The sequence below is a fragment of the Boleophthalmus pectinirostris genome, unplaced genomic scaffold (genome assembly GCF_026225935.1).
Source record: "Boleophthalmus pectinirostris isolate CB_2022bp ecotype Guang Dong unplaced genomic scaffold, ASM2622593v1 HiC_scaffold_16, whole genome shotgun sequence".
In the NCBI taxonomy this organism is placed as follows: Eukaryota; Metazoa; Chordata; class Actinopteri; order Gobiiformes; family Gobiidae; genus Boleophthalmus; species Boleophthalmus pectinirostris.
The window spans coordinates 15,276,902-15,303,897 of NW_026571095.1; the positions used below are offsets into that span (position 1 = coordinate 15,276,902).

Sequence of the window (26,996 nt, forward strand, 5' to 3'; positions counted from 1 at the left end):
GATGAATCATTCATGCAGCAGGTGATCTGGCACAAGATAAAACCAAAGCTTTCACCCTGACAGACAGGCACCCAAAGGTACTGCATCACTCTTTCCTCACACAGTCCGGTCCATCATCAAAAAACTGACTGGAAACAGAGAAGAGCTGGGTTTGGTGGGACATCTTGTGGTTGAAACGGGCATGCGAGAAAGGTCTAAGCACATATTTAAGTATTTTTAATGCACTATTTTGACCACACTACACTTACATGTATTAAATCACAAAAAGCAAGTTATAAAGTTGTTAAATAATATTTAGGCTAATATGGGTCAAATCTTTTTGTTTCATCCAAAATCTTAGTAGCAATAAACAAAAAAGATGTCGCTGGCCATTACTTTACATCGTTTTCTTTGATCAAGTGCACAGAAAGCAGGTAAACTGCACTGTGTGCATACTCTAGATGCATGATCCTTAGAGATATACGTTATAAAATTAAGGTGGGGGAAAAAAAAAAAAAAAAAAAAAAAAAACAAACAACTACCTTTATGTCCCATCATGCTTTGTGGCACAAGGGTGCTGCTGGTAGTTGTAGTCCAAGGCTCATCATTTCCGTGTCCACAGGCTTCTGGTAATGGAATCTGCTCTGCAAAGACAAACACATGTGAAATAATTGATCAGGTAGGATAAACAGCTGATTCCGGTTGTCTCGGTTCTTTAATACATGTGAAAATGCATTATATATTTTTGTCAGTTTTACATTTTTCCGTGAACGTGAAATGTACACTGCTACAAAATAAGCGTCTACATGGCGATGCGTTTTCTTTTGTTCGGCTAGCTAATGTCTACAAATGCAGCACCCACATTCTTTGGGGTTTTTTTCTGTCAAAACGGACCCTGACCAAAAGCCCGTAATTGTTATTATATTTGTGCATATCTGGTAAGGTTTGTGCTGTGAAATATGTGTTTTATGCATTTCTTGTCTAACTTAACTTTACAGTTCTAAATTAGCTTGTCTCCCTGCTTGGAGTTACAGTTATTGGCCGCATAGTTATTTGGAGCTATAAATGTGTAACCTGAAGTAGGCTATGTTAGCGAGTAGCACTTAGCATTAGCATGTAAGTTAGCTCGAGTAAATTTGTTTACATCCGGTTACAGGAACGTTTAGTTAATTCCCACTCCTATTGGTTTTGTAAACTCAACATTGGTTATTGTATATGTATTATGTTGATAAAATAGGCATTATTGTTTTCGCTGTTTGTCTTTATGTATTATAAACATTTTGCATGTTTTTTTTTCTTCAGTGCTGTGAATTTATGGGAACATGTCAAAAAAACGGGCCAGGTAGGTTCTTACCATATGGTTCCCACTCAGTTCGACTAGTTAACATTTAGTACAACTTAAAAGTGCTGTCTATGTATATTATAGCCAGTTTTGTTTCTTGAATACAGATTTTTTTTTTTTTAACCACCTTTGTCATTTTATGTTTTACTATTTTAGGAAGCGTAGCAGTGGTGAGCTGAGTGAGAGCTCAGCTTCAACTCTGAGCCCAGACCCGGACAACCTTCTGGGTCGCAGAATCCAACACACTTGGAGAGAAAAGGGCAATGTGACCAAGTGGAAGGGTACCGTGCTTGAGCGACTTACAGTCAACAACTCTCTCTACATGGTGAAATACGATGGCTTTGATTGTGTCTATGGCATTGAGTTGTTTAAAGATGGACGTGTATCAAACCTGCAGGTGCTTACAGAAAAAGTTGGTGAGTTAAATGTTATTAAGTATCCAGAGCTTTAGTTTTGTGTGTGTTCTGTTGCTATTGATTCAACTGATTCTATGGCAAATCATTCCCATAGTGAACAATAAAATAAAGGTACCACCTGGGGCAGAGGAGCTGGTGGGTCGTGCAGTAGAGCATCTGTTTGAGAAGGAGGATGGCGAAAAGAACGAATGGAGAGGAATGGTCCTGTCCAGAGCACCCATTATGACTCACTGGTATTACATCACCTATGAGAAGGACCCAGTGCTGTACATGTACCAACTTTGGGATGATTACAAAGATGGAGATTTGCGCGTGTTACCAGAATCCGGTATGACAAGTTTTATTTCAGCAGCAAATGTATATTCTTATTTTGTACCTCACCTTTGAGCAGTATTAACATTTTTTTTTTTTCACAGAAAATAAGCACTTGCTTCCAGCAGACAGGAAACCTGGGGAGGAGCCAGAGAGCCTTGTGGGTAAGCAGGTGGAGTATGTCACAGATAACGGTCTGAAGAGAACCGGTTTGGTGATCTACCAAGTTCCTGCCAAACCTACCGTCTACTACATCAAATATGATGATGACGTACATATCCACGTCTACGATCTGGTGAAGACCACCTAAAACTGAACAATATTGGTCCTGACCAGTCGTTACCTGTCTTAGTGTTAATACATTTCATGAGGAGCCACCGCTATGGATTAAAAGCCCACATAAACATGACAAGACGAAAGACCATTTATTCAAATGTTGTCAAATCAACCCAACTTAAGCTCTTAATGTATGTAAATCAGGTCTGACACCAGCTGTGTATAGCAAGTGAATGGGGCCAGACATTTCTTTTGATTCATTGTTATCTGTCAAATTTCAAACTTAAAGTTTGTGTAAGACTGTCAAACAAATGTCAATTTTATATATCCGTTATATTTATTTTAGCTAAAAATATGTGTGTGCTGTAGGATAAACTATGGCTTTCTGTGTGTCATCTATTAGTCCTTTAATTGGTTATATAAAAATCATGTATGCAGTGAAGTAATTTTGCTATTAAATATAATATAATTTTTAAACTATGTAAGGATAAACAAAACAGTCCCATCTTACCAATGTAGCACCTACTTGCATATCTTAATTTTATGTAAAAGACAACTTCTTACATTGCATTATTATTTTAAACGTGTACTAAGGTTACTTTGCTGGTGTTTGTGCTACTTGCTAATGCTATTTCATGAGGTTTTAATTGGCTTCAAACCTTTTGCTTTTTGAATTGAATTTCTTGCCAAAATTTAAAAATGTAATATAATGATATATAGAGGCCTCAATATTTGTGACTTACATGTTTCATTTTGTAAATATTATCCCAAACATTTTTATGTCTGTAAAAAGAGATGTTTAAAATGTGTGTTTCTGAGTTATTGTCAAGTGATTTGTCCCATGTCAGCATGATTTCTGTGTGTATTCTTCTGGTGACTAGCTTTAAATTAACAGCACCCCACACAATGCACATATTTCTCACTTAAAGTTTGTGAAGCATTTGAACAGTTGTGTCTGGAGGTCTCAAAGGATAGTTTTTCCAAGTGGCTCAAATCTGATTGAGTCACTTGAATGCCAAGGTCAGTGACAAAAATGGGAAATATGGATGTTCTTGTACAAAAAGCAGTGTAAAAGTGAGTATAATACTGACTCAAGAAGTCTGAATTTCAGCCTCAACTTCTGGTACTTTATTCACATGAGCAAACTGTCAACATTTAAATTCTAAATACTTTTCCCAGTTTTCACATTTTTAAAAAGTGTATTATATTTCACTCTTTTAATATGTCCTAAAAGTATAACATATTTCACCATGTTTCCCAGTAATGCTTAGTAAAACTTGAACACATGCTGAATTGAGGTACTATTACATGTGCAGGTCGTATTGTAATCCCACTGGGGAAGGAGATGGTGACACCTACTGGCACAGTATAGAAACTGAGTTGGTCTGGGTCACAAAAAGTGAACCGCTGGCAGAATGAGAAATAATATAGAATATATATAATTGCAAAAACACATCGACTTTAATCAGAGGATGACTTGATTTTAATTGTCATAGTGGTTATGCTTGTATGAGACAGACATGTTCGCTCACCATCTTTGCCCTTTGTGACAACACTTGCAGTCACACTGAGGGGCCGGGTGCTGGAAACGGCTGCCAACTCAGACATGGGAGAACAGTTGGCATACCATAATACTAGGCTTGATGCCCAGTCAGTAACAACAACGAGGGAATACGTCCATTATATTAGGCCTGCACTGTCTGTTGCAGTTTGTCACCTGTTGTGCACTTCTTCCTTTACACATGCATCTGTATCTTCAGTTTTTAAAACCATCTGTTTCTTGGCAAAGCTTGTATTGTTCAGACATTAGAAAAGGCTCGACTAGCCTATGTATGACTGTATCAAGCTCTGCTTACAAGGTCATCACATAGTTCTGATGCAGTGAGCCGAAGCACAGATGAGAAGGGCATGTGCCTGCCACTTGTTACTGTGATCCTTCATCCTGCAAAATAGTATTTTATAATGCCTTTTTGTGGTGAGTCTGCCTAATTAGTATATTTCACAATGTGATCAATATATACACCTATCTGGTTCATACAATGCACACTGTAGACAATGCCAATGAAATCAATGTAAATAAACCATATGAATAAACTAATAAACAAAACTACAATACAAGGACCCTCAGCTGAAGTTTGAAACTCTATCTTGAGTTGGTGGCCAATAAACAAATGCACTTGACTCTTTTGTGTTGCTTAGCAACACATACCAGCCCCTGGTCTTATATGAAAAAGCTGCAGGCTGCCAATCTTAGACTTGCAGGGAGCAGAGAATGAGAGCAGTCATCAGGCATGTCTAATTAAGAATCACAGCATTTATCAAAAGCCCAATGATTGAATTGAAATCTGTAATTTTATTTTTTATAGTTGAGTTGTATTTTGCTATTTATGCATATGTATTACTATGTACCATATCAGTTTTTACGCACAAAGTGTCATTAAAACTTGACTTTTTATTCAACTTACCTTTGAGTCCTATTTCTCAGGTTTTTTTATTTCTCTGACAAGAGTGTCTACAGCGAGTCTACTTTGCTCTCAGACTTTTCAGTGATAGTGGCCTTCTTATTTATTTGTCCAGGTCTATTTGCAAAGAAATAAATGAAATATTAGAAAAGGGTAGATGCACTCATAGTCATGGCAAACTAAATTGGAGCAGAAACTACACTGGAAGATGGTTAGCATTTGTATGATTCCTAATTATTTCTGTTCCCGCTGAGGCCCTTACACCACCACTACATTCAGAGTGATTCACCGCATCTCTGCTTTTGTATAGAAACCTTATTAACCCTTCTATATTTGGATATTAAATAATTGTCATGTACTACCATTCATAAGGTTCTGTGCACAACAAGTTTATCCTGCCTTTCACAAAGAGACCTTCAGCCTCTTCAACACCCACATTAGGGAAAGAATATCTCTTTGAACAATATTGGTCTTTCAAAGCTGAACCAAGTACTAGAAGAAAATTACTATTGCACACTCAGACATTAAACCTGGGCAGTCTCCCCATGAAGGGCATCTCATCTGAGAGTCCATTTCTTCTTTGCGGTTTTCACCTTTTGACTGGACAAATCATATCATTGACCTTGTAAGATTGCGTGATTCTGATATTGGTTCAAACTTGGGACTGGAAATACCCTGGATATGCATGATTTTGACTAACATATAATTTGCTGTCCATTAATGAGAGGTATTGACACTACTGATATGCAAAAAAAATAAACCGATTAAGAATATCTTATGTCTTGTATTTATTGTGTTTATTTGCCTCAGTAAAAAGTAAACAAGCACATAGGTACAATAGACATTGGCATTATCAGCTTACATTTCACGAAAAAACAAACACTTCATCATATCTGTATTGCACTGAATACTACTGATCCTGATCTACACGACCTAAGATACAGGATAAGCTTGTGAGTCCGTGAATGCATCTTTTAGTATACTGGAAGAGCCACATAACATTGAAGGACGTGGTATGAACACACGTAGACTGATGAAAACTGTTTGTGCTCAGAGGCAGACTGGGATTTGTTGTTATTTGATCAGCATCACAACAAAATCACTAGTCTTCCACTCAGCTCTACCAACATATCTCCTTTTGGGCCATGAGTGCATTCAGTCTGTAATGGAAGCAGAAAAGATTGTTCTTGCATTATTATTAAAGTTCACCATCCTACACCGTTACATGAGTGCAGAGTTTCTGAGGGTCTCCAGATGTGGCACAGGTGTTTGACTAAAGCATCCCAGGTAGGCTTTAGCTGAACTGAAATTTTCACGCAGTTCCCATCTCTGTGTTTTTTTCTGTGAAGCATGTTGACATTCCATCCTTCCTTTGTTGTTGTAATGCCAACCTTTCAAATGCTCTCAAAAGCTGGAGATGGCAGGAGGAGGGGAGCGAGAGAGTGCGGATCACAGCCACAGCTCTTAGAATAAACCATATGCAATGAACAAAAAGCTGTCACAATAAGCTGTGCACAATTTGTAATTATGCTCAATTTGACTGTGAAAAAACACATAATTTAAATGTATAACCATCATCTGGATAATTTGTGTTGTCTTTCCAATAAGTCACATTTGGACTGGAGAGAGATGGCTGTCCTGCGTCTCCAGTATGAGCTGGTAGCTATGCAACAAGACTGGAGTCAGTGGAAAGAGGGGGGATGGGATAGGAATAAGGGGACAGTTTAGAGAGAGGAAGCGAGGGAGCAAGGAGGGAAGGGTCTTCAACAGGAGACAAGTGGAAAGATGATTATAGGGGGTACGTTTTGACCAAGAAGTGACCCCAGAACAGTAGATACCACAGACATTCACTTGCCTATCCACATCTTTACATTTGAGTTAGTACAATGGTGTATAAAGCTTTATATATGTACAACATAATACTAAATACATAATTGTAAATTTTATGTTATTGCTATTTTTCTATTATTCTTTTAGTACAACTAGGGCCACTAGAGGGGAAAAAACTGGTCGTGGGAGCTGTCCAGCGTCCCTCGGTGCTGAATGACGCCCTACTTTTCGCCACGTCTCTCTGAATCTCGCCTCGATTCCGGCCTGGGAGAAGAAAAAAAAAAACATGCCACCTGTTGCTACACTGAAGTTTGGTCTCACAAGGTTATAAATGACGAGAATTCTAATATATTGCACACACAATGAAATGTAACATAAATGATGACTATGGAGCTACTATTTTCTCATTTTTGGTCGTAATCAGAGCAACGTGACGACACGATAAACATTTAGCTCGGGCGAGGCAGGAAGCGGAGCGCGAGAATAATTTCTTTTCTATCAAATACCAGTAGCATTATTTTTATTTCTATATTCCACTTTATAGCAAATGCTTGTCATAGGCCTGTTTCTTTGATACTTCTCCAGAAGTGGAGGAAAAGACAGGTAGGCAAAGAAATGCATATTGTACTCTATTGCTATGCAGGCTACCACTATAATGCAGCTCGTAGCATTGCATCTCAGTGGTAGACTCACCGTTAAAGGATGAACAACAGGTGAATCCGGGGTAATGCTGCTTGAGGAGTAGTCGAAGCTGTGCTGCTGTCACTGCTTTTTTCTTCTTCAGAAATCAGCCACAATCTGCTCCCTAGAGCCCGCCCCATCCCTCTTTCACGTAACACTGGCGGTGATGTTACTGGGTAGATGGGTCACTGTGTTTATATACGTCTCCTGGCCGGAGGAGACGAGCGGGGGAGGGGCCACTGCGGGTGACGACACGCACGGGAGCCCACTTGACGTGATTTTTTGCCTAGAATTGTTCTGGGTGCGGCCAAGTAGGGTTTATTAAGGTTTTTGGTTTGCTGTTGATAATAGGCAAAATAAGACCTAGGAGATGTGACCAAGCGGCACTGAAGCAACACAACAGGTCGCGCGTGTGTCTGCGCGCGCGTGTGTGAGCGCGTGTGATGGGGCATATGCCTGTCTATGACCTGTTGCACAGAAGGAAAAAAGGTTTTCCTGTCATTCGTTGATGATCACAATTTTGAAGGATTTCATGCAGCCTTAGTGATGCTGGCCAATTTTGAACTGAGAGATCTTGAGAGACACGTCAGTGCTATCATTTATGTTGTGTGGGGGTATCAAACTAAACTACTAAACTAAACAGCCAAACAGTGTGCCCTGTAGAATATACAAACAATTTAAAAACAATTCAAACACTTAAATATATACTTATATATATATATATATATATATATATATATATATTATATAATATATATATATATATATATATATATATATATATATATATATGTGTGTGTATAGTGAGAATCTATTACATTTGTAAATATTTTTCTGTCTTATATACATTTACACCTTGACATCTTTAAGTTTAAGAGAACAAATCATGCAAGGAACAAATGTATTCTATATTTTCAGAGAACAGAGCATTAATAAGTATGGGTTGACTGGGCAGTAAAAGATTAATTTCACTGTAGTGCACACAATTGATTAACTTTAGCATGTCTTTTGTGAAATGTGATTTGTTAATTTCACACATCTGTTGCAAATTTTCAAACAGAAGTTTACATACATGTGCCATTGAAATCAGCACCCAGTGACACCTGCCCTTTGAGAGGTCGTTACTGTGTACATTCTGTGGAAGAAACACTCCCATCCCCCATCTGTGTGAGCTCCTGTTTGGATGAGTGTCTTTTTGTAAATAACTTACACAATATATGACCCTCTTTGTGCTGAGGTCCTTGTGACTTAATAACGAAAAGGAGCCTGGGTGGGCCAACTTATTATGCTGTCTTTCATATTCCTCACAAATACAACTCAAGAACTGAGCTTAGGAAGGAACCTGGGGGAAGATCCTGCTCACTGCCTTGTAAACCTTTCATTGTATAATGAACATCACATTCTGTACCTCTTGATGGAAACATCAGGAGGTAGGATTATGCATATTAGCTGTCCCTCTCTACTCTCCCCTCTGCTTGCAGGGCTTAATGTTAACATCTGCCCACCAAGATGAGCTACAACACTATTTCAATGCTCCCTATTCATGACATTTATCTTATTACTATCATACGCCGGTGTGTTATTTATATTACATTATAATGGAGTCTGAGCTTAAGAGAGATTTCTAGTGCACTTAAAAGCTCTACAGCCTTCATATGTGTGTGCATGGTTGAAGTCTTCACATCTTTAACTTGAGCCTGAAAGCCAAAAAGTACCTTTGCCAATTAACACAAATAGGCCTAAAGTACAGTGGGCAAAAACAAAATTTTACTGATTTTTTTTGCCTAGGGCAAGGCAATTGTTTTACTGCTAATATTTACAGATCAGACATCTGAGACTGGAGGTTGGAAGCCTCATTATTTTCCCTGATTTTGGTCAGTGCTAAACTAGTGTGGGCTGTGGAACTATTAAAAGGTTTTGAGTTCAGAAACATTCCTTTGCATTATCTTCTCAGATTTATTCATAAATGATTTATCTTGTAATATTGGAGTACTGATATAGCCTGCAGATAAAAACAACAACACAGAGGATGTCTGTAATGTCTATAATCCTTTCTATCTAGCCTTTGAATAAAAGTGTACTGGGCATGGTTTGGTTTCATACATATTATGTATATATAAGATACAAATTTGAACTACAGTTGTGTAACTGCTCCCTCTTGTGTCCACTAAAAGAAACACAAAGTATGGTTAGGTACGCCACAAAACAAACAAAAAAGACATGAACACATCAATTTCCTCAAACTGTTGGCTATTTTACTTTAGTAATATAAAATATTTAAAGATTATGTAAAAAACAACCATTTGTTTCCACTTCGTAAACTAAAACTTTTCACGGTAATAATACACAATTAATTTAGAATAATAATATATGAACTGTGATGGGTGCAACTTACTAAACACACAAGTGAGCCACATTACATTATTTTAACAATTTAATTGTCTATTATTGTTTGTGGTAACACTTTATGTCTTCCTTTGTTGGGAGCTAATGCATTCAGAAAATAATAACACCAAATATACTATTTTAAATTTTCTTTATGGATTTTTCACGTGTACATCAGTTAATACTTGCATAAAATAAATGTTCCATAGTTCAGGTCTTTTTGCTTCAAGTCTTCTCTACATATTGGCAGCTTTCTTGTACACATTTGTTTCAGCCGTTTACAGCAAACGGCCATACAAGAGATATTCTTTCGCATTCTCTGATCTCTTTGAAAACCAAACATACTCCACAGATCAAACCAAAACTCCACATTTAAAAATGTAAATTCTAACAAACACACAAGATTATGTTAAAATAATAAAAAAGTAAAAATAAATAGACAATCAAACAACAAATGCGATATTTGGCAGATATGCACAATGTCAGTCTGTAAACATAACATTATGGCGCCTCTTTTCATCAAGGCTACCGTGAACAGTGGCTCAGTCACTGAGGAGGAACACTGTTTGCGCGGCAACTTGGCTCATCACCCTTGGTCCTCTGAAAAACTGCAGGTGAATACTTAACGAAGAGCCCAACACTATGTGTTAGAGTTCAGAGTGTTCCCTAGTAGCCCAGAGTTTGCCCACTACCGAATCCTGGTGAAGAGGTTCAGCACAGACACAGACTCCTACAAGAGATAAAAGAAAGGTTAGCATCTACAGTGTTACATTATAAGTCATATTATAACTTACGAGGAGTCAGAAAATACCTTTGTTGATCTCATTTTACTAAAAACGTTCCAAAATCGAAGTGTTTCATCTCCTGCTCCGGTCACTATTGCCTCGCCATCAGGAGACATAGCCTGTACACACATGATTTTATTACATTTTTTACCTATATACAAGCAAGATTATTGCAACTACAAAAAGATACTGACCAGATAGAGTACCCTGTAAGAATGTCCTGTTAGTTTGGCCACTTGAGTAAGAGAAGGATATTTCCACACCAAAATCTGGTTTTGTGAATATCCATGAGTGCTAACCTGCAGTTGGAACAAAAATATTTCACAAACAACTAAAACCTAACTTTAAATTAACACAGTAGTTAGATAAACAAGTACTTCACCCAAAAGAAATGGCACTTGACTCACCAGTTCATTAGTGTGCTTGGACCAGGCCAAATTGCAGACCTGAGAGCCAGTGTCAGTACACTGAAGCGGCTGCCCAGTCAGAGTGTTCCAGAAGCGGATACAGCGGTCTGCAGTGCCACCTCCAGAGGCCAGCAGCCCGTGTTGGTGTGGAGACCATGCAATTGCTTTAACTGCAGCCAAGTGCTCTGTGTACTGCTGAACTGGGAGGACACTTGAGTGATTCCACACAAGCAGCTAGATGTAAAAAAACTAAATTATTAGTAGGAACTTGTAATGTAGTAAATTTTTTAAATTGCCATGTGTGAAGATAATATGCGATAACTTTATGCACCTTATTATCATTTCCACCGGAGGCAAGGAGCTGATGGTCAGTGCTCCACTTGAGCCCACACACTTCCTGTCGATGTCCTTGGAGGCGTCGCTCTGATTGAAGAGGTGGAGCTCGAATGTCTCTCTGTAAAATCACTCGATCACGACTTCCAGATGACAGCTGGTCTGCATTCCACGCCAATGCACCTACCGGCAAAAAGTATCATTTTAGCATCTGTTTACAGTGTACTAATATTAATGCACACCACCTACAACCTTACTTACCAACTCTTGCAGTGTGTCCTTCTAATACAGACAATTTTTTTCCTGCTGCAGCATCCCAGATTTGCACATAACCTTTATGTGTACCCACTGCGACCAGATTACCCTTGAATAAAATTAAAACAAAAAAATATATATCATTGTCATTATGAGTTATATTGCCTATTCTTCAAAATTTCAAATTACACAAAGTACTATTATAAAAATAGAAAGCATATGTACCCTTTCAGACCAGCCGACCGATGTTACTGAATCACCTTCCACAGAAAGATCACATAGACGTGTCACCTAATAGTAATTAAATAAAAATGCAACTGAATAAGCAGACACAAAGTTATTATGTAGCCACGATGAATAAAAAACAGTAAACAAACCTGACTGGTGCATGCGCTCCAAAGATAAACACAGGTACCTAAACCGACACTTAGCACATTCAGAGAAGACCAGTCTACTAGATTGAGGTAGAAATCATCTTGAAGTTCAGGAGCATCCAGAACTTTGAACGGAATTTTTGAGATTTTGCGAGTCGGCTTTCTTGGTGAGCGCAACAGTTTCTGACTACAAGACCAAAAGAGTTTAGGTTAGTGCTGTGGGGTTCGATAAAAAAAAAACAAAAAAACAAAAAAAACAACCAATACCTGTTGCTACTGACTGGAGAGAGGGAATATGGAGACACGGTATTTCCATCTTCTTCAGACAATGCCCTTTTTGTACTTACAGAATACTAAAGAGAAGATTTAATAGACCACATTATTGAAATCTGACATCTGTTAATTTCTTTTTTAGGACATTTCATAATAATTGCTTACACTAAAAAGGCTTCTTTTGGCCGGACTAGATGGCAATAGACGACGATCTTCTGACTGGGGGTCCTGAACTTTTTCTATGCCAGCCCCAAGCAGCTCATTTTTGAGAAGAGCTGAGTAAGCCAGGCCATCAGCTGAAATCCATATGTGAAGTAAAATATAAAAATTGCTACAGCACAAATTTATTCTAGAAACATCTCAGACTCTAATGAGTTTACAGTAGCATTGCATAATACATTGTACTACCTTTGCTGCTGTCTGTGGTGCCATCTTTGGTTTTTCTGTTTTGATTGTGTGACTTTTCAATTTCCTGTGGAGAATATAGTGTACTATTAAATAATATGAAAACTAAACTAAATAATAATAATAAAATAAATAAATAAAAATAGAGCGTTAAAGCGCAGAATCTGTTTTCACTTTAAGTGTCACACTCCACAGTTCAACAACAATGTTCATTTTGTTAGGCGAGCAGCATTTTCTTTAAAGTGTTACTGCATACTTACGTTGATGCGGTGAAAGTTGACACTCCAGTTGGCTCCTGCCCGGGAGGGAATGAACCGATCACCATGCTTGCTCGGAGAGGACAAGGGGGAGCTGGTGGGTGTCAAAGCTCGCACCACTTTCTACACATAACATAAAAAAAAGACTTCTTATCAAAAGAAGAAAAAAAAAAAAAAAAAGAGGGGCCCATCTGTTTGAGGTGTAAACTACAGGCACCAAAATTCTGCTACTTAGCTTGCAAGATTACATGTCACTATATGACACTGTCAAATAAATTACTAGTGTTTGCTATGGTTTATTGTGAGTATTGAAAAGACAAATCATTAAAATAAAATGTATAGTATGCGTGATATTTTACTTACAACAGGGCTGGCATTCTCATTTTGGATGTTGATCTGCCTAAGCAGTCGGCTCTCATAATCTTGATCCATGACTCCTACAAAATAAGACAATAATAATAAATGTAACTGGTGAAAATACAAATACAATTTCATTACAATGGTTATATTTCAGTCAATATCAGTTAATGTAAGAGACAAATAATTTAAATATTAGCAAGATAAATAGCTCAGTAGTGGTGGGTCGTAGCTACAACCATTGCTGAAGGAATTATATGGTTTTGTTATTTTAGTTTACACTGTTTCTCTTCATTTCTACGTTGCACCACATCACACAAAGCACAGTTCTATTTTGTGAATTTTGCTGACAACAATAAAGCTTTTCTGTTTCAGTTTGATTAATCGTTGCGAGGCTTGATCAGCTGCAAGACGCTGTGTCCACAACACAAATGTTTGCAATCTTTAAAAACAAATATCAATGCATTATCACGGGAATGAACAAAGGAAACGGAGTCCCGTTGAGAAGTTGAGATTAGGGTGTGTCAAAACACACAATAACGCACTAAGACAAACAATCAGTAACAAATAATATAGACAGGCACAAAACAAAGCTAGCGCCTGCTAACACTAGTATTTATATGCATAGCCCATAGCCGCCCAGCTAAAAGCTTTAGCAACATTGTTTGTTCAAATGCGACGGCCATGTTTCAACGTACCGTGCCCGTGATACCAACTTTTGAGGTGTGGTTTCAAATATTCTTGAGGACGACGTTCTTTTTAAAAACACCAGACCGAGTTGTGTTATTATCGATAAACAACACACACTTTACGATCTTCTACTTCTGGGCTTCATCTGCGTCCGCAAAGCACCACGGGAAGGGTGTGACGTCACAGATTTTGAATCACAATCGTTGTTGCTAAGGAAACGTGTCACAATGTTCTGGACCGTTGATTAATCCAAAATGCAAGAACAAAATATATGCTAAGAACACAATTTTCCAGCAGATTAAACAAACAGACTAATACAAATAGATGACAACACCTTTACTCATAGCTATTGTGTAATTAGCTGGGGTCATCTTAATGTAAGGTATACCTGTGCTACAGCCCAGGGATCTAGCGAAATAGACGGTCTGTCACTAAGCATTTCAGCAGTCTTTTGAGTGACTTCTCATAGCACTTTCTCATGGTTGTGTATAAAGGCTGGTTTACAGTGTGTTTATAGTGCTTTCTGCAGTTGAGTCGTGGTGTCCTGATGCAGACCTACACCATACGAACTACCAGATCCACGGAAGCTACCCATTTATATGTCACATGCCCATGTCCAGGAATTAATAAATAAATGAAATAAATACACTTTAAAAAGACCAGATTTCTTAAGTAAGATTTGGATATATTGAGTATGTTTTTGTGAAATTTGTAGAACTAGACCTAAATTAACTTAAAATAAATAATAACCTATGAAATTTGTATAAGTGTCTGAGGCTTTATGAACCATGCAAATGACCGAGACGGACATGTTATAATTTCAAGTGACAAAACAATAAGACAGATGTTATTAAATATTAAAATATTGTTTTTGTTGTGTTTTAGATAATCTAATAAAAATAATTACTAAGGACAACCCATTCTTCAGTTTTATGCGCATTGGAAGACAGAAAATGGGCATAATTAGTCCAAATATTTTATTTGTAAAAAAACAAAAAATAGCAAGGTTCCAGTGAATCAAACTATTTAAAAAAAGAAGAAGAAAAAAAAAAAGGTTGCATGTTTTTGCTTAAAAAAGCAACTTAACTATCAGGAACAGACTGAAATATAACTTGTAACTTGTGCAAATTATATTAATCAAAAAGACTTTGTCTTTTATGATAAATACAAGTAAAACCATCTATAGAAAGTAACAATACATTTACAGTTTGTGGCTCATATCAAATATGAAGTGATTTAAAATAGCAACTGAAGCTCAAGTAGCTTGAAGCATTTCTGCACACACCACATCCTCACATTTAGGGAAAATGTAAAAAAAAAAAAAAAAAGTAAAAACAGAATTTGTATACAAAAAGGACTGTGCAGATTTATAAGAAAGGTGACAAATAAATTGAAAATACATCTATTTGTTTACTGGCAAATATTAACCAACTTGTATGGACTACATTTGGACTACAATTAAGTTTTACATTCAGAAGACTGACAAAGAAATGCATTTTTTCAGCAGTGAGTGACGCTACAATGACAAATCCACAAAAGGACATTACACCGTCTACAGAGAGGATGTTTCTCTAGCCTTAAGTGGGAGGCTATTACTCACTTGAAAGCGAGTTTCATCAGATATGCCATACTGTTCCAATGGGTCCTTGATTGAGAAAAAAAGATCTAAATACACATTTCATGCTCAATAAATGAAGATTATAATCTCACCTTGCCCGTAAGCTTGTGGATTTCAGTTCTATAAAATATAAGGTTCCTTCTCATGAACTCATAACTGCAAAAAAAAAAGAAAAAAAAAAGACATTTAAAATATGTTGATAATCTGTTAATTGAAAATCACATACATTTAGACTCATCTTAAAAGAAAATCTAAATATACAGACCTATACCATTATGCAAATGGAGAACAAACCTGGCTTTGATGATTGAGTCAATCCACTCTCCACATTGCTCCTCCGAATCACATTCAAATTGATACTTTCTCTCTGCTTCATCAAGAAAAACTGAAGACAGGTAATGAAGCAATGAAAAGCTCATTATACTGTGACTTCTTTTAGAAATGAGAAAAAAACTAAACTTACTGATAGTGAAGGTCAAACTGTCCTCCCTCTCCACTCTGCATTGTTCCAAAAGTAACGCTCCTATTGGCTGCCAAAGAGAGACTCGTTCTTAACATTTGTTGTCTATAATTCTATATATGCATCATCATTGAGTGTTGACTATATCATTATGTTAATGGACCCATATCACGCCATTTTCCGATCTATATTATAATGTCGTTTCCTCATCACAAACATTCCTGCAGTTGTTTCATTCACGCGTGTTAAACACACAAACCCTGTATATCTAGGATGAGTCCTTCTCTCAAACATAAAACACTCTATTTGTCACACACTGATGTCATGTGGCATTACAGGAAGTACTCCACTGTGTTTTTAAACTCCATACACCTTCACTAGAATCATTTGGATGATTTTAGTCCTATTACCAAACTCTACCAAACAAACGGTAAAAAGTAGCCATTAAGTTGAAAACTAAAACTACATGACATCACAAGGTGGAACAGAGCATTCTGAGCTTTAGACATGTAGACAGACTAATAATAATAGATGGCTTAATGCTAACAAGAGTCAGTTTTGCGTAATATAGGACCTTTAACGGAACTGTAATATTTTTATTTTAACTTCGATAAACATAAACTTACTGTTTACTACCCAGCATGTTCACATCAAATATTGCTCTTACTGATAACAAAATCAAATATAGCCAATTTGTTCTTACTAAAACATTTGACACGATGGATATTTTGTTTATTTTAATAATTTTGTATTTTGGTTCTTAAAATTATTATCCAAACAAAAAAATCAGAAAGGGAATGAGCCTCAAGTGAGTCTCTCATTTGGGTTGCCAGGTTCAGTGGTGAAATTCAGTTATTTTATACCTATTAAACCTAAAAGGGCATTCATCAGAGAGAATGAGAAAAAAGGTGTATGTGACCTCTATATGCAGGTGAGGGCCCTGGCAAACCAGGTGATCATAATAACTTTATAAATCTGAAATAGAGTACAGGCTACACACAGTTCCTTTAACTAGCTTAGCTTTAGCCGTAGGTCTCTCACCTCTTCCTCATCCGTCCGAAAGTAGAAGAGAAAATTAACCACAAGTTTCACCAGCCTCTTTTTTAAAACTGTTAGATGAAACAAAACACGCACATCAACATACACTGTGCAAAGTTGTTAACTGTCATGCCTTGATTGTGTCATATGTATAGGAAACAAAAAGGTGAAGTATAAAAGCTAATATAAAAATTAAAACATACCGTCTCCTTTCTTTGGTCCTCGCATTCCCAACTCAGCTGCCATTTCAGACGGTTGGCGACTCAAGGAAACCAGCTCTTTTTCATTGAAACGCATTTTGGACGCAGATAAAGTATCATATAAGATAGCAGCACAACTACAGCTTCACGACGGTCAACAAAGTACAAACATCGTACGTTTACTCAGATAACAGTATTATAACACCTAAAGCTTGTTTAAAAAGTGAAAATCACGTGACATCGCCTATTTAAAACATACATACATAAAAAAGAATTTATACAAATAAGAAACGTCGCCACACTCCGTCACCACCAGCCACCACGACGACACGCCTCTCATTATGACGCCTCTCGATGTTACTAGTAAGGTGTACAACGAGGCTCAAGAGACGCAAAACGTTACTTTACTTAAATTGTGTAATCGAAAACATCTAATGAGTATATGTTGTCAAAAATATCCAATAAGGGGCGGTTTGCATTTTTGGAAAACGTTTTTACAAGGTGAACGAAAAAATGTCCTTGGCCAGCAGGTGGCGCTAATGCGCTTAAAGTAACTGTAGCGCCTTTAAACCATATAACCTTAAACACGTAGAAGAAAAGCGCGCATGCGCACCGTACGACTCACAAGTCAAGCGTGATTTCAACGTAAGGATTTTGTAAGTATTGTTGGAAATCTGTTTTATCTGAGAAACTTAACGTGTTTTCTTTAGAATCTACTCGCGCAGCATAATAGAACTGCATTACGATATTATTTATTGTCCCATCCATTTGCTAAAAACACGAAACCTATCCTTCGAAAGTAATGTAGCTAGCTATTAGCCCATCACTGTGATAAGGTAGCTAAAATGCTGAAATGGTGTAACCTACTTCTTTTCACTCACCTTCTACAAAGATCTCAAATGATGTGAAGTGATTGTAAAGTGCTTTATTTTTTTTGCGTTTTCAATCGTTGTCCTTCAAATGTTACTGGATGTTTTTGGGGGTTTTTTTGTCTATCAATACAACTGTTTCTAAGTTCTACATCAGATTTTTATACATTATTTGTTCTTCACTTACAGATCTTCTGGAGACCCATTCCCACTGTTAACCGTTTAACCTCCTGTAAAAATGGATTTCCAGCATCGAGCTGGGGGAAAAACTGGGAGTGGAGGAGTGGCCTCCGCTTCTGAAAGTAACCGGGACAGACGAGAAAGGCTACGCCAGCTGGCTCTAGAGACAATTGACATAAATAAGGACCCATACTTTATGAAAAATCATTTAGGGTCATATGAGTGTAAACTGTGTTTGACATTGCACAACAATGAGGTACTTAATATGTGTAACATTAGGGAATTTTATTATTACTTCTTTACTGCCTCATTCATTTGCTAAGTTCTCCCTCTGTTCAACAGGGCAGCTACTTGGCTCACACTCAAGGAAAAAAACACCAGACAAATTTGTAAGTTAAGTTCTGAAAACTGTAATTCCTGTCCACCATTCCATATGGTAACATTTATTTGTATCTCTGCTTTTTTAAGAGCCCGGAGAGCAGCTAAAGAAGCCAAAGATGCACCTGCTCAACCAGCACCAGCAAAAGTTAAAGTTGAGGTCAAAAAGTTTGTTAAAATTGGGCGGCCTGGTTATAAAGGTATAATTGTGTCTCTTTACCCTCCTCTTTATTTACTGCTTAAGCTAATGAGTACATGTTTCTTTCTGTTTTATTTAGTAACCAAGCAAAGAGACCCAGAAACAGGACAGCAGTCTCTACTTTTCCAGGTTTGTAAATTGACTCATTTATTGTGACACATGATATAAACAAGCAAAAGGCCTTTTCAAACTTCAAAGCTATTTAAATGATCTCTTGAAGACCCACTAATTAAAATTTTATATATTATGTTTCTAGATTGATTACCCAGAAATCGCAGAAGGCATTGGACCACGACATCGTTTCATGTCTGCTTATGAACAGCGCATTGAGCCACCTGACCGTCGCTGGCAGTACTTGCTTATGGCAGCTGAACCTTATGAAACAATATCATTTAAGGTGCTCATTCTTTTCCTTTACTAAGTTGTTTTAATTTGCTTGTCTGTGTATGAATGTGATGCCATGTATAATATACATATACTATATGTATATTATACATAATATATAATATACATATTTATTATATGTATATTATATATAATAATATACATATAATAATTAGGGGTGTCAAATTATCGCGTTAATTGCGATTAATTAATTACAGTCGTCATTTAGCGCGTTATGTTTTTAATCGCTTTAATCTCATTTTTAATCTCTAACTTTAGTGTTTCTGTATGCGAGTTGCTTTATTATAAAACCTGTTTTTATGTGTTGTTGGGACAACAACACGCACACACACAAAAAACACATATATTTTTTTATTTCGGTAATTCCACTCATTGCCGGAAACCCACACAAAACGCACGCAGTAAGAGCGATGTAAACGTCACGTAAACGTTGGCAGCGTCAGGCACAATGGACGAGGTCGTAGAGCCAGTAGAACAGAGTCAGCAGTGCACAGGTAAAAACGCATTTGTGTCTTGGAAATTATTCTCCCGACGTGAAATATAAAAGAAAATAACTAATATAATATCGCCTACAACTTAAATGTCACTGGTGAAAACAACCTGCATAGGCTCATGATGTCTGCACTACTGTCCTATAGTGACCTGCCACATGAGGGGACACGCACACAAACACAAACACACACCTTCATCATCGTCATTAACCTGAGAACGCGCGGACCACGTTTCCTTCCGTAGTTACTGCGCGGTCACCGCTGTCCTCCCGTGAGCCGCGTGTGGACCGTGTTTTCTCGCGTACGCTGCGTAAACCGCGCTTCCTCCTGTGCGCCTCTAAACCAGAACTAACACCAAGACTAAAACCAGGACTTATCCAGTCCAGGACTAAACCAGAGCTCAAACCAGAGCTCAAACCAGAGCTCAAACCAGAGCTCAAACCAGAGCTCAAACCAGAGCTCAAACCAGAGCTCAAACCAGAGCTCAAACCAGAGCTCAAACCAGGACTAATCCATTCCAGGACTAAACTGGGACTAAAGCAGGCCTAAACCAGGACTAAAACAAGGACTAAAACCAGTGATCTCATATATATATATAAAGCATTTCTCTATCAATAATATTTTTCATATGGTTAAGGAAAGACTGGACTTTTTATTGTCTTTAAGTAGACAAAAGTTATTATGTTCAGATTTCCTCGTCTTTGCTACTTTACAGCAAACAATTTCTTATTCATGGAGACTTGGGCTCAACAGCCAATTTGGGGAGATTAAATAAATAAATGACTTTATAAAGTCACTTTTTTTTGTTCTATTTCAGTCTTTTGATCTGCCACAATAATGTAATAATGAATTTAAATGAAAATACCTCAAATTGAAGGCTTTTCTCAGCAATTTTTAGGTGAGATTAAAATGAGATTAATTAGATTAATTAATTACAGATCATAATTAATCTCTCAATTTTTTTAATCGCATGACAGCACTAATAATAATGCACATATACTATACATATTAATTATTATTATTACTGTTTTTAATATTTATAATTATCTTCATCATTTATCATTATCCAGGTACCAAGCCGGGAAATTGATAAAGCAGAAAATCGCTTCTGGACACATTGGAACAAGGAAACAAAGCAGGTACAATTGAAGAGTTAAATTGTGATGCATTTTGAAATAATTTCATTTAAAATTATGTTGTGTTCTTTGTTAGTTTTTCCTTCAGTTTCACTTCAAAATGGAGAAGCCCATTCCTCAGTCTGGGCCACCACCTCCTGGTGGAGTCAAGCGCCCCCCTCCTTTGATGGGTGGCCCACACCAACCAAATGATGGCCTCCCTCCTCCCCCACCAGGAGGTATGACTATTCCTCCACTGCCCCCTGGAACGCCTGGTGCACCACAGATGCCCCCACAGATGGCAATGCCTCCAATGCCCATGAGGCCACCGCCCCCAGAAGGCCTATAACTGATTCCTCTTGGTTTTTATCATGTACACAATGCGTTTTTTATATTTCTTGGTTTTGCAAAGCTCAACATGTTGCTGTCACTGTTATTAGGTTATGTACAAAACTGGAAATTATTAAAAAAAAAAAAAAAAATCCAAAGAGTGTTATTATTTTGAAATTTTTATAATAAACACATTTGTGATAAAATATCATCTTATCATAGGATGGCAGTGTATGAACACAAATTCCAGTTATTACAACCTAAACTTCAGTGTTTCTAAGTAAAATACTAGTTGGACTTTGAACACCATTTTTTAGCAGTACATTTATTTATAGCCCAGAATTCACAGATTAAAAATCTGTCACATTTCCATAAATTAAAGTAAATGCCATTAACAGAATTTTTTTAATTACATATCTCTGGTTTCTACCAAATGCATTTCAGTCCTGGCATATTATACTCTAGTGTGCTTATCAGTTATTTAATTTTCTACCCTTTAGGGTTTTTTTGCCTACTAAGCCTTTCTTTGATTCTTTCTCCAAATTTTCCACATCGTCATCCTGATTGTGTGCTGTTTCTCCTAAATCCTCATTTTGTTCCACCAAATTCTTGGCCTGTCTGACTTTTGATTGGCCATCTCTGTGCTTTAATAGTTTGTCTGTTAGTGGTCGATTCCTAAGACCACTCAGAGTTTTTACAACTCTTCGTCTCTTTGGTTTCCTTTTCCTTAGTACTCTTACTTCATCATCGTCATCATCGTCATCATCATCATCATCATCATCATCATCATCATCAAGGTCTGGTAGCCAGGAAAATATTACATCCCATAAGGTTGCCTCAGGCTATAGTCAGAGAATATATAAGGTTATTACATTTTATGTAAAAGTGTATTGTGAAAAAGTGTGCTTTACCGCTGTCTGATGTCGCAGTCCCCCCGATCTTCTCATAATTAGCCCATATTGATCCTCCTCTTCATCAAGTGTCACCTTGTGACCATGCAGAGCTTCTACATGATATGAATATAGAATAATTGAGTCATATAAACCAAGCAAGAGTTCATTCTCATTTTCTATTTATATTACCATGAAGTCTTTGAAATCCTGAGGTGAGCACAAGGATTGTAATTGCTATGAACAGACAGCGGTTTAGCGTTACACTCTCCCATGGAACTTCTGGCTGGCTTGCATTCTGGGTGGAGACAGTTTGCGGCATGGATGCTGGAGAAGAAAATCATTCAATTTTCTACCAAGTTGGGCAATGAGATAACCTGGATACTTACCTGATCTATTAAAGCTTGTCTCTCTGGCTAAAACTTTGGGCTCTGCTTTTATTTGCAAAGGTACTGAAGCCATTTCCTGGTGAAAATGAGCAATGTAATTGTTTTTTTAATAGAAGTCTATATTATTTAAAGTGTGGAATTTGTTCCAACTAACCTCCTTGAGTTTTCTTGCAGCATACATATCTGCAAACAGATGGGATATTTATACGTAAGCCACAAAACAACAAATATAAGCCTCAATCAAACATATTCCTATTGTGAGATTTATTTGCTGATATTTTGTGATTATTCTAGAATCTGCTATGTGAACAAACAATTTGCAAGTTTTTGAGACAGAGACAATTGGTTTGTGTATTGTATATATATATATATATATATATATATATATATATATATATATATATATATATATATATATATATATATATATATATATATATATCCAAGTGATCAACTATAGATGTGTGTGAGTGTATGTCTGAGTGTGAGTGTTTGTGTCACCTGGTCTGCGGATAAGTCGACTTGGTCTCTGTGGAGGTGAATCCTCTTCAAATGTCTCATAATTTTCATCCATATCCTGAAATTTGCCTAAAAACAGCATAATGTCAGCTGGCCTACACCGTTTTGTAGACTAATTGCTATATTAGTTTCCAAATAACATCACAAAGTCTCAGGCCTGTAGGGTTACACTGAGATGGGGTCACTAGGTCATGGGCCAAAAATGACTCCATGTATGCTATAAGTTCAACTAATAGTAATCAATAGGGTATCTCATGTTATGGCAGCAGAAGCTTCAGTAGATTTAATAATGAATTATATAAATCTATGGCAGGTTTATTGCGTATGATAATTGCTTTTATGACCTTTATATTTGGAGATGCACACAGACCTTTTATGCCTTCCATGACATTTCTAAACAGCCATTGAGCTAATGCCCTCGCAGCGCTATAAATAGATGAACCAAAGCCAGCAGAGGGATGGATATTTAAGTCATATACAATCTTACACACACACACACACACACACACAAATGTTAAATGCAGAAATGGCGGAAATACACAATTATAATCTCGTAATGAATCACGACCTATGACCCCTGATAAACCAGGAGGAGGCCTACCTGCCCAGGAGCTCCTTGGGAAGTGGGTTGTCTGAAAGCCTTTGTTCCCGTGCAGTGTAGAAAGTCTCTCCCGGGCAGGGGCTGAGTGACGGCCCGGCACAGGTGCAGCTGCAGAAAGAAAAAAACAAAAAGCAAAGACGTGACAGGCCCATAGTGTGGTGTTCCCCACTGTCCTTATAGTAAGGCAAGTACAGACCTAATAGTAGGCTAATTATATACACGATGTCTAAAGTTGTCATCTCAGTTAAGTTATCAAATTTAATATTTTTTTCAATAAAAATAACCCAGGAAGAGGGAATATTGGTCAACTATTGTTATACAAAAATATGTTTTAAGCTTCAGCACTATAACAGCAGAGGGCGCCAAAACACTTGGCTGCCTCACTCGCGAGTAGAGTAGCACTTTTTTCTATTGATCTGCTTCTTGTTTTGTTAAATGTATCACATCTTTACTTTTTTACAGTGGTGGGGCCTTTTTCCAAACTTTGGGGCTCTTGTAACAATGAATGCATCGGTAAGCCCAAGTCTTTACTTTTACAAAAGCTAACAGATTTCAGACACTCCCTGACTCCCAGGGCTACCCAAACAAGTGTGAAGATTTCAATTAGCTTCGTCGTCATTTAAAAATTTGACATGTGAAGTTAACTAACATAGAGAAGATCTTATAAACTTCTTCATTCTAGGTTAGTACAAAAGTGAAAGTCTTAAAAGAATATTTCAAGGGCAGCACAAACCCCAGTAGACAGGACGTGCCTATTAAAGTGGGCAAACAGTGCTGGCGGATATCAGTGCTCCCAATTCAGACGCGGCTGGAGTCCAGCAGGTTGGGTGCAATTTGCCCTTCTGTAACAGGCTAGTTCTCAAAGGACATTCTGATCAGTACCCATGGAGTCAAAGGTAAATAAATATAAACTCCATTGTAAAGAGAGTAGTCTGTCGAGCTGTCCATCCATTACGCGTTGTCTGTGGATGCGCCTACCAAAGCACTGGGCAAAAACTGTTATTTCTGTTAGCGTCAAAGTGTTTCATTCAGCTGTTTCTGGAGCAGTGTGCTCCAGTGGAGCCTCATAGGAGCAGCGTCAGCACTTCATATTCTAATGATTCACACTGAGGACTAATGTGGGTTATGTGTGTGTTTAAGACCAATTTATGCTAAGTGAAATCATTACACAAGAGGCTGGGCTTTTGTTTGGAAGTGGGTTGGCCTTAATACTTTAATTTATTTATGCTTAAAATATCCTTTAAATTATTGCATTGTTCTATATGATTACTTCTGACACACAAGTGTGGCCAAATGTTACGTTGACATTTTTTGGGCTTTGGTAGTCTAAGCCTTAATCTTACATTTAATGCCAGGTCAGAAAAGTGTATAGATGTGTCTCTGCATTTGCTGTGCTCTCAGGCCTTATGTTTGAATGAGCCTGATGTTATGTGGGCCCAGTGGTCTCATGTGCTCTTCTCTCTGCAGGCAGCTCCACTCATCCTTTGATCCGAGTGAGGCTCTCCATGTAACCAACCCATTCCCAAGCCGAGGTTCAACCAAGAGCTGTGTGTAATCCGGACTGTTGCCCTCAGGCAGATAAGTGTCTCCACTCCAAACAATGTGATAATGTGTCTCTCATGTCTGCTCTGCAGCAAGAGGCAGAGTCACAGTCAAAATGGAGCAGCAGTCACCCTGCTCCTCTGGAGTACAACCGACCAGAGAAGACTGTCGTCATGTTCTGCTTGTGATTTTTCTTCCATTGATCTTGCCCCTAAAATCTTGAAGCCTGGTTTCAACATTTGTAGAAGATCAAACATGAAGAACACCAAATGCTTAATATTATAGCATTTTTTTCCCTAAAGGGCAGATTGGTTTTTTATTTGATTTCAGATAAAATACATTTTATGGGTGTCAAAATGAAAGCCAGAGGTAAGGATTAACTCCTCCTCAACTCAAATAGTAATGGATGAAAAATACTTCTTATATATATTTTTTGTCTTTTGATCCTTACCTCGATTCCCACTTCCTCTAGACCTTTTATTTATAATTAGTCAGACCGAGTGTGTATGCAAAGAAGAATATTTGTCTTTGGGCAAACGTCTGCCTTGCCTTCAGTTGTTTTGTCTTTCAAATAAGTCTTTGAAATTACTTTCACCTTCACTAACACCTCAAGCACCAAATTCTGTTTCTAGAATGCGGTTTCACTGCCTTCATTTCCACCCTCTGTCACTCACTGTGTCTGAGGGCAATTTTATTGATTAAACAAATTGCCCCTAGATAGTGCTGCAGTTTCCCAAGCCCTGTGTATTAATTTCCATCTATTCATATTATTGTATAGTTACAGTGTGTATCTGCATTTTGTTGCTCTAGCACTGGTGATGATCTCAGTCATATATTGTGGGTTTTTATATAAAATATAATTCCTTGTAAATTGCCCTGTATGTATACATTTTGATTGCCTCCACACTTTCTTGCTCTATGCATTTATGTGCTCCTGGTTGCCTTTAAGTGTGTGTAAGCAGAGGCTTGAAGCCAGCACTCAGGCTCATGTGATGTCCCTGCTTACAGCACAGGGACACCAGTTATATGAGTCCTTGTGCTCAGACACATGATGTACGGCTTCACTGTCATTACCACGTTTTTGCTTTGTGGAGTCGGTGCTCCAGTGCAGATTTGTGCACTGATTGCGTTCTGACTCCTCTGAGGATGTTTATGGGGGTTAAATGGTTTGGCCAAAGATCAATAACTCATTGCTGTTTCCAATGTAATTGGTGAAATTATTTTCGGTTCAGAGAAAAAGTGTGGTAGGGGAGATGAATGGAGATGGATGATATAAAAACATTTAAAGATCAGGCGGATGCTTTAAAGCTGCTGACTGCTGCAGCGAGTCTGTTATCTGTGGACCTTTAATGTAAGCAGTGCTAGGGAAGCAATTTGAACTCTACATTTCCACTTCACTAGCACCACCGCTCTGTAGTACTTGCTTAATAAAGCTTTGAATTATACAGAAATATGAGGAATAAATGAAAGATTTATGTCCAAGTATTCACCAAAGAAACATCAATAACACAGGTGGTCCTATTAAAGCACTATAAACCTAAATGAACTAGTGCCCTAAGGATTAGACATTGGAGTGATAAATACATCCCTTAGCCTCTTTCATCAACTACCTCCCTTTAGACACTTTCAATTTGCACATTCAAGCAACAACTCAAGCCACAAGCTACAGAGATAACCTATTCTGCTTACCCAGCATCTCTGCCTGCCCACAAAACTTCATTTTGTTAAGCTAAATTGTTATGTCGACTTTATATAAGCAATGTGAAAGTGTGACGTACCAACTTCCAAAATTGTAAAGTTAAGAAATTTGCCTTAAAATTTGAATTAATTTACACCACACGTAAATCAGAAAGCTCATCTATCACTAATAGTAATCTAAATTAAATTCAGTCGCGCTAAAGTCTTTACAGTGAAAACAATTCCCCCTTTGCTATAAGAACAGATTTAATATTC

The 26,996-nt window shown here is 37.5% G+C and overlaps 5 protein-coding genes across 7 annotated transcripts; 2 read left to right on the forward strand and 3 right to left on the reverse strand.

Annotated features, from left to right (window-relative positions):
• The first annotated feature begins 558 nt into the window (after positions 1-558).
• Positions 559-3,158, forward strand: LOC110158272 (spindlin-Z-like). The gene is made up of 5 exons (XM_020922723.2): positions 559-658; positions 1,282-1,321; positions 1,478-1,737; positions 1,832-2,065; positions 2,154-3,158. Exons 2-5 carry the CDS (start codon positions 1,302-1,304, stop codon positions 2,357-2,359), a joined length of 720 nt encoding a protein of 239 aa, XP_020778382.1. The 5' UTR covers positions 559-658; positions 1,282-1,301; the 3' UTR covers positions 2,360-3,158.
• A 6,659-nt stretch (positions 3,159-9,817) lies between these two features.
• fzr1a (fizzy/cell division cycle 20 related 1a) lies at positions 9,818-14,094 on the reverse strand. Its single transcript, XM_020921780.2, has 14 exons — positions 13,828-14,094; positions 13,136-13,209; positions 12,776-12,895; positions 12,519-12,582; positions 12,276-12,406; positions 12,105-12,190; positions 11,841-12,024; positions 11,689-11,754; positions 11,470-11,572; positions 11,207-11,391; positions 10,876-11,109; positions 10,663-10,767; positions 10,495-10,587; positions 9,818-10,413 (listed from the first exon to the last, which is right to left on the reverse strand). Exons 2-14 carry the CDS (start codon positions 13,202-13,204, stop codon positions 10,372-10,374), a joined length of 1,482 nt encoding a protein of 493 aa, XP_020777439.1. The 5' UTR covers positions 13,205-13,209; positions 13,828-14,094; the 3' UTR covers positions 9,818-10,371.
• A 688-nt stretch (positions 14,095-14,782) lies between these two features.
• Positions 14,783-17,500, reverse strand: plekhj1 (pleckstrin homology domain containing, family J member 1). 2 transcript variants are annotated; one of them, XM_055151659.1, is made up of 6 exons: positions 17,139-17,500; positions 16,939-17,006; positions 15,901-15,967; positions 15,732-15,807; positions 15,530-15,593; positions 14,783-15,464 (listed from the first exon to the last, which is right to left on the reverse strand). In XM_055151659.1, exons 1-6 carry the CDS (start codon positions 17,230-17,232, stop codon positions 15,372-15,374), a joined length of 462 nt encoding a protein of 153 aa, XP_055007634.1. In that variant the 5' UTR covers positions 17,233-17,500; the 3' UTR covers positions 14,783-15,371. The 2 variants fall into 2 exon arrangements, with proteins under 2 accessions (XP_055007634.1, XP_020777450.1); XM_020921791.2 differs by having other exon boundaries at positions 15,732-15,822; positions 17,139-17,494.
• Positions 17,501-17,642: 142 nt separating this feature from the next.
• Positions 17,643-21,235, forward strand: sf3a2 (splicing factor 3a, subunit 2). Of its 2 annotated transcripts, none has more exons than XM_020923335.2 (8): positions 17,643-17,791; positions 18,194-18,440; positions 18,527-18,573; positions 18,653-18,762; positions 18,841-18,890; positions 19,018-19,158; positions 20,728-20,796; positions 20,870-21,231. In XM_020923335.2, exons 2-8 carry the CDS (start codon positions 18,243-18,245, stop codon positions 21,119-21,121), a joined length of 867 nt encoding a protein of 288 aa, XP_020778994.1. In that variant the 5' UTR covers positions 17,643-17,791; positions 18,194-18,242; the 3' UTR covers positions 21,122-21,231. The 2 variants fall into 2 exon arrangements, with proteins under 2 accessions (XP_020778994.1, XP_055007633.1); XM_055151658.1 differs by having other exon boundaries at positions 17,727-17,780; positions 20,870-21,235.
• Positions 21,236-21,575: 340 nt separating this feature from the next.
• On the reverse strand, positions 21,576-26,763 carry LOC110159094 (uncharacterized). Its single transcript, XM_020923657.2, has 8 exons — positions 26,733-26,763; positions 23,502-23,609; positions 22,883-22,969; positions 22,536-22,564; positions 22,382-22,457; positions 22,185-22,319; positions 22,014-22,108; positions 21,576-21,944 (listed from the first exon to the last, which is right to left on the reverse strand). The coding sequence occupies exons 1-8, from the start codon at positions 26,761-26,763 to the stop codon at positions 21,576-21,578; spliced, it is 930 nt and encodes a 309-aa protein (XP_020779316.2).
• Positions 26,764-26,996: the final 233 nt, after the last annotated feature.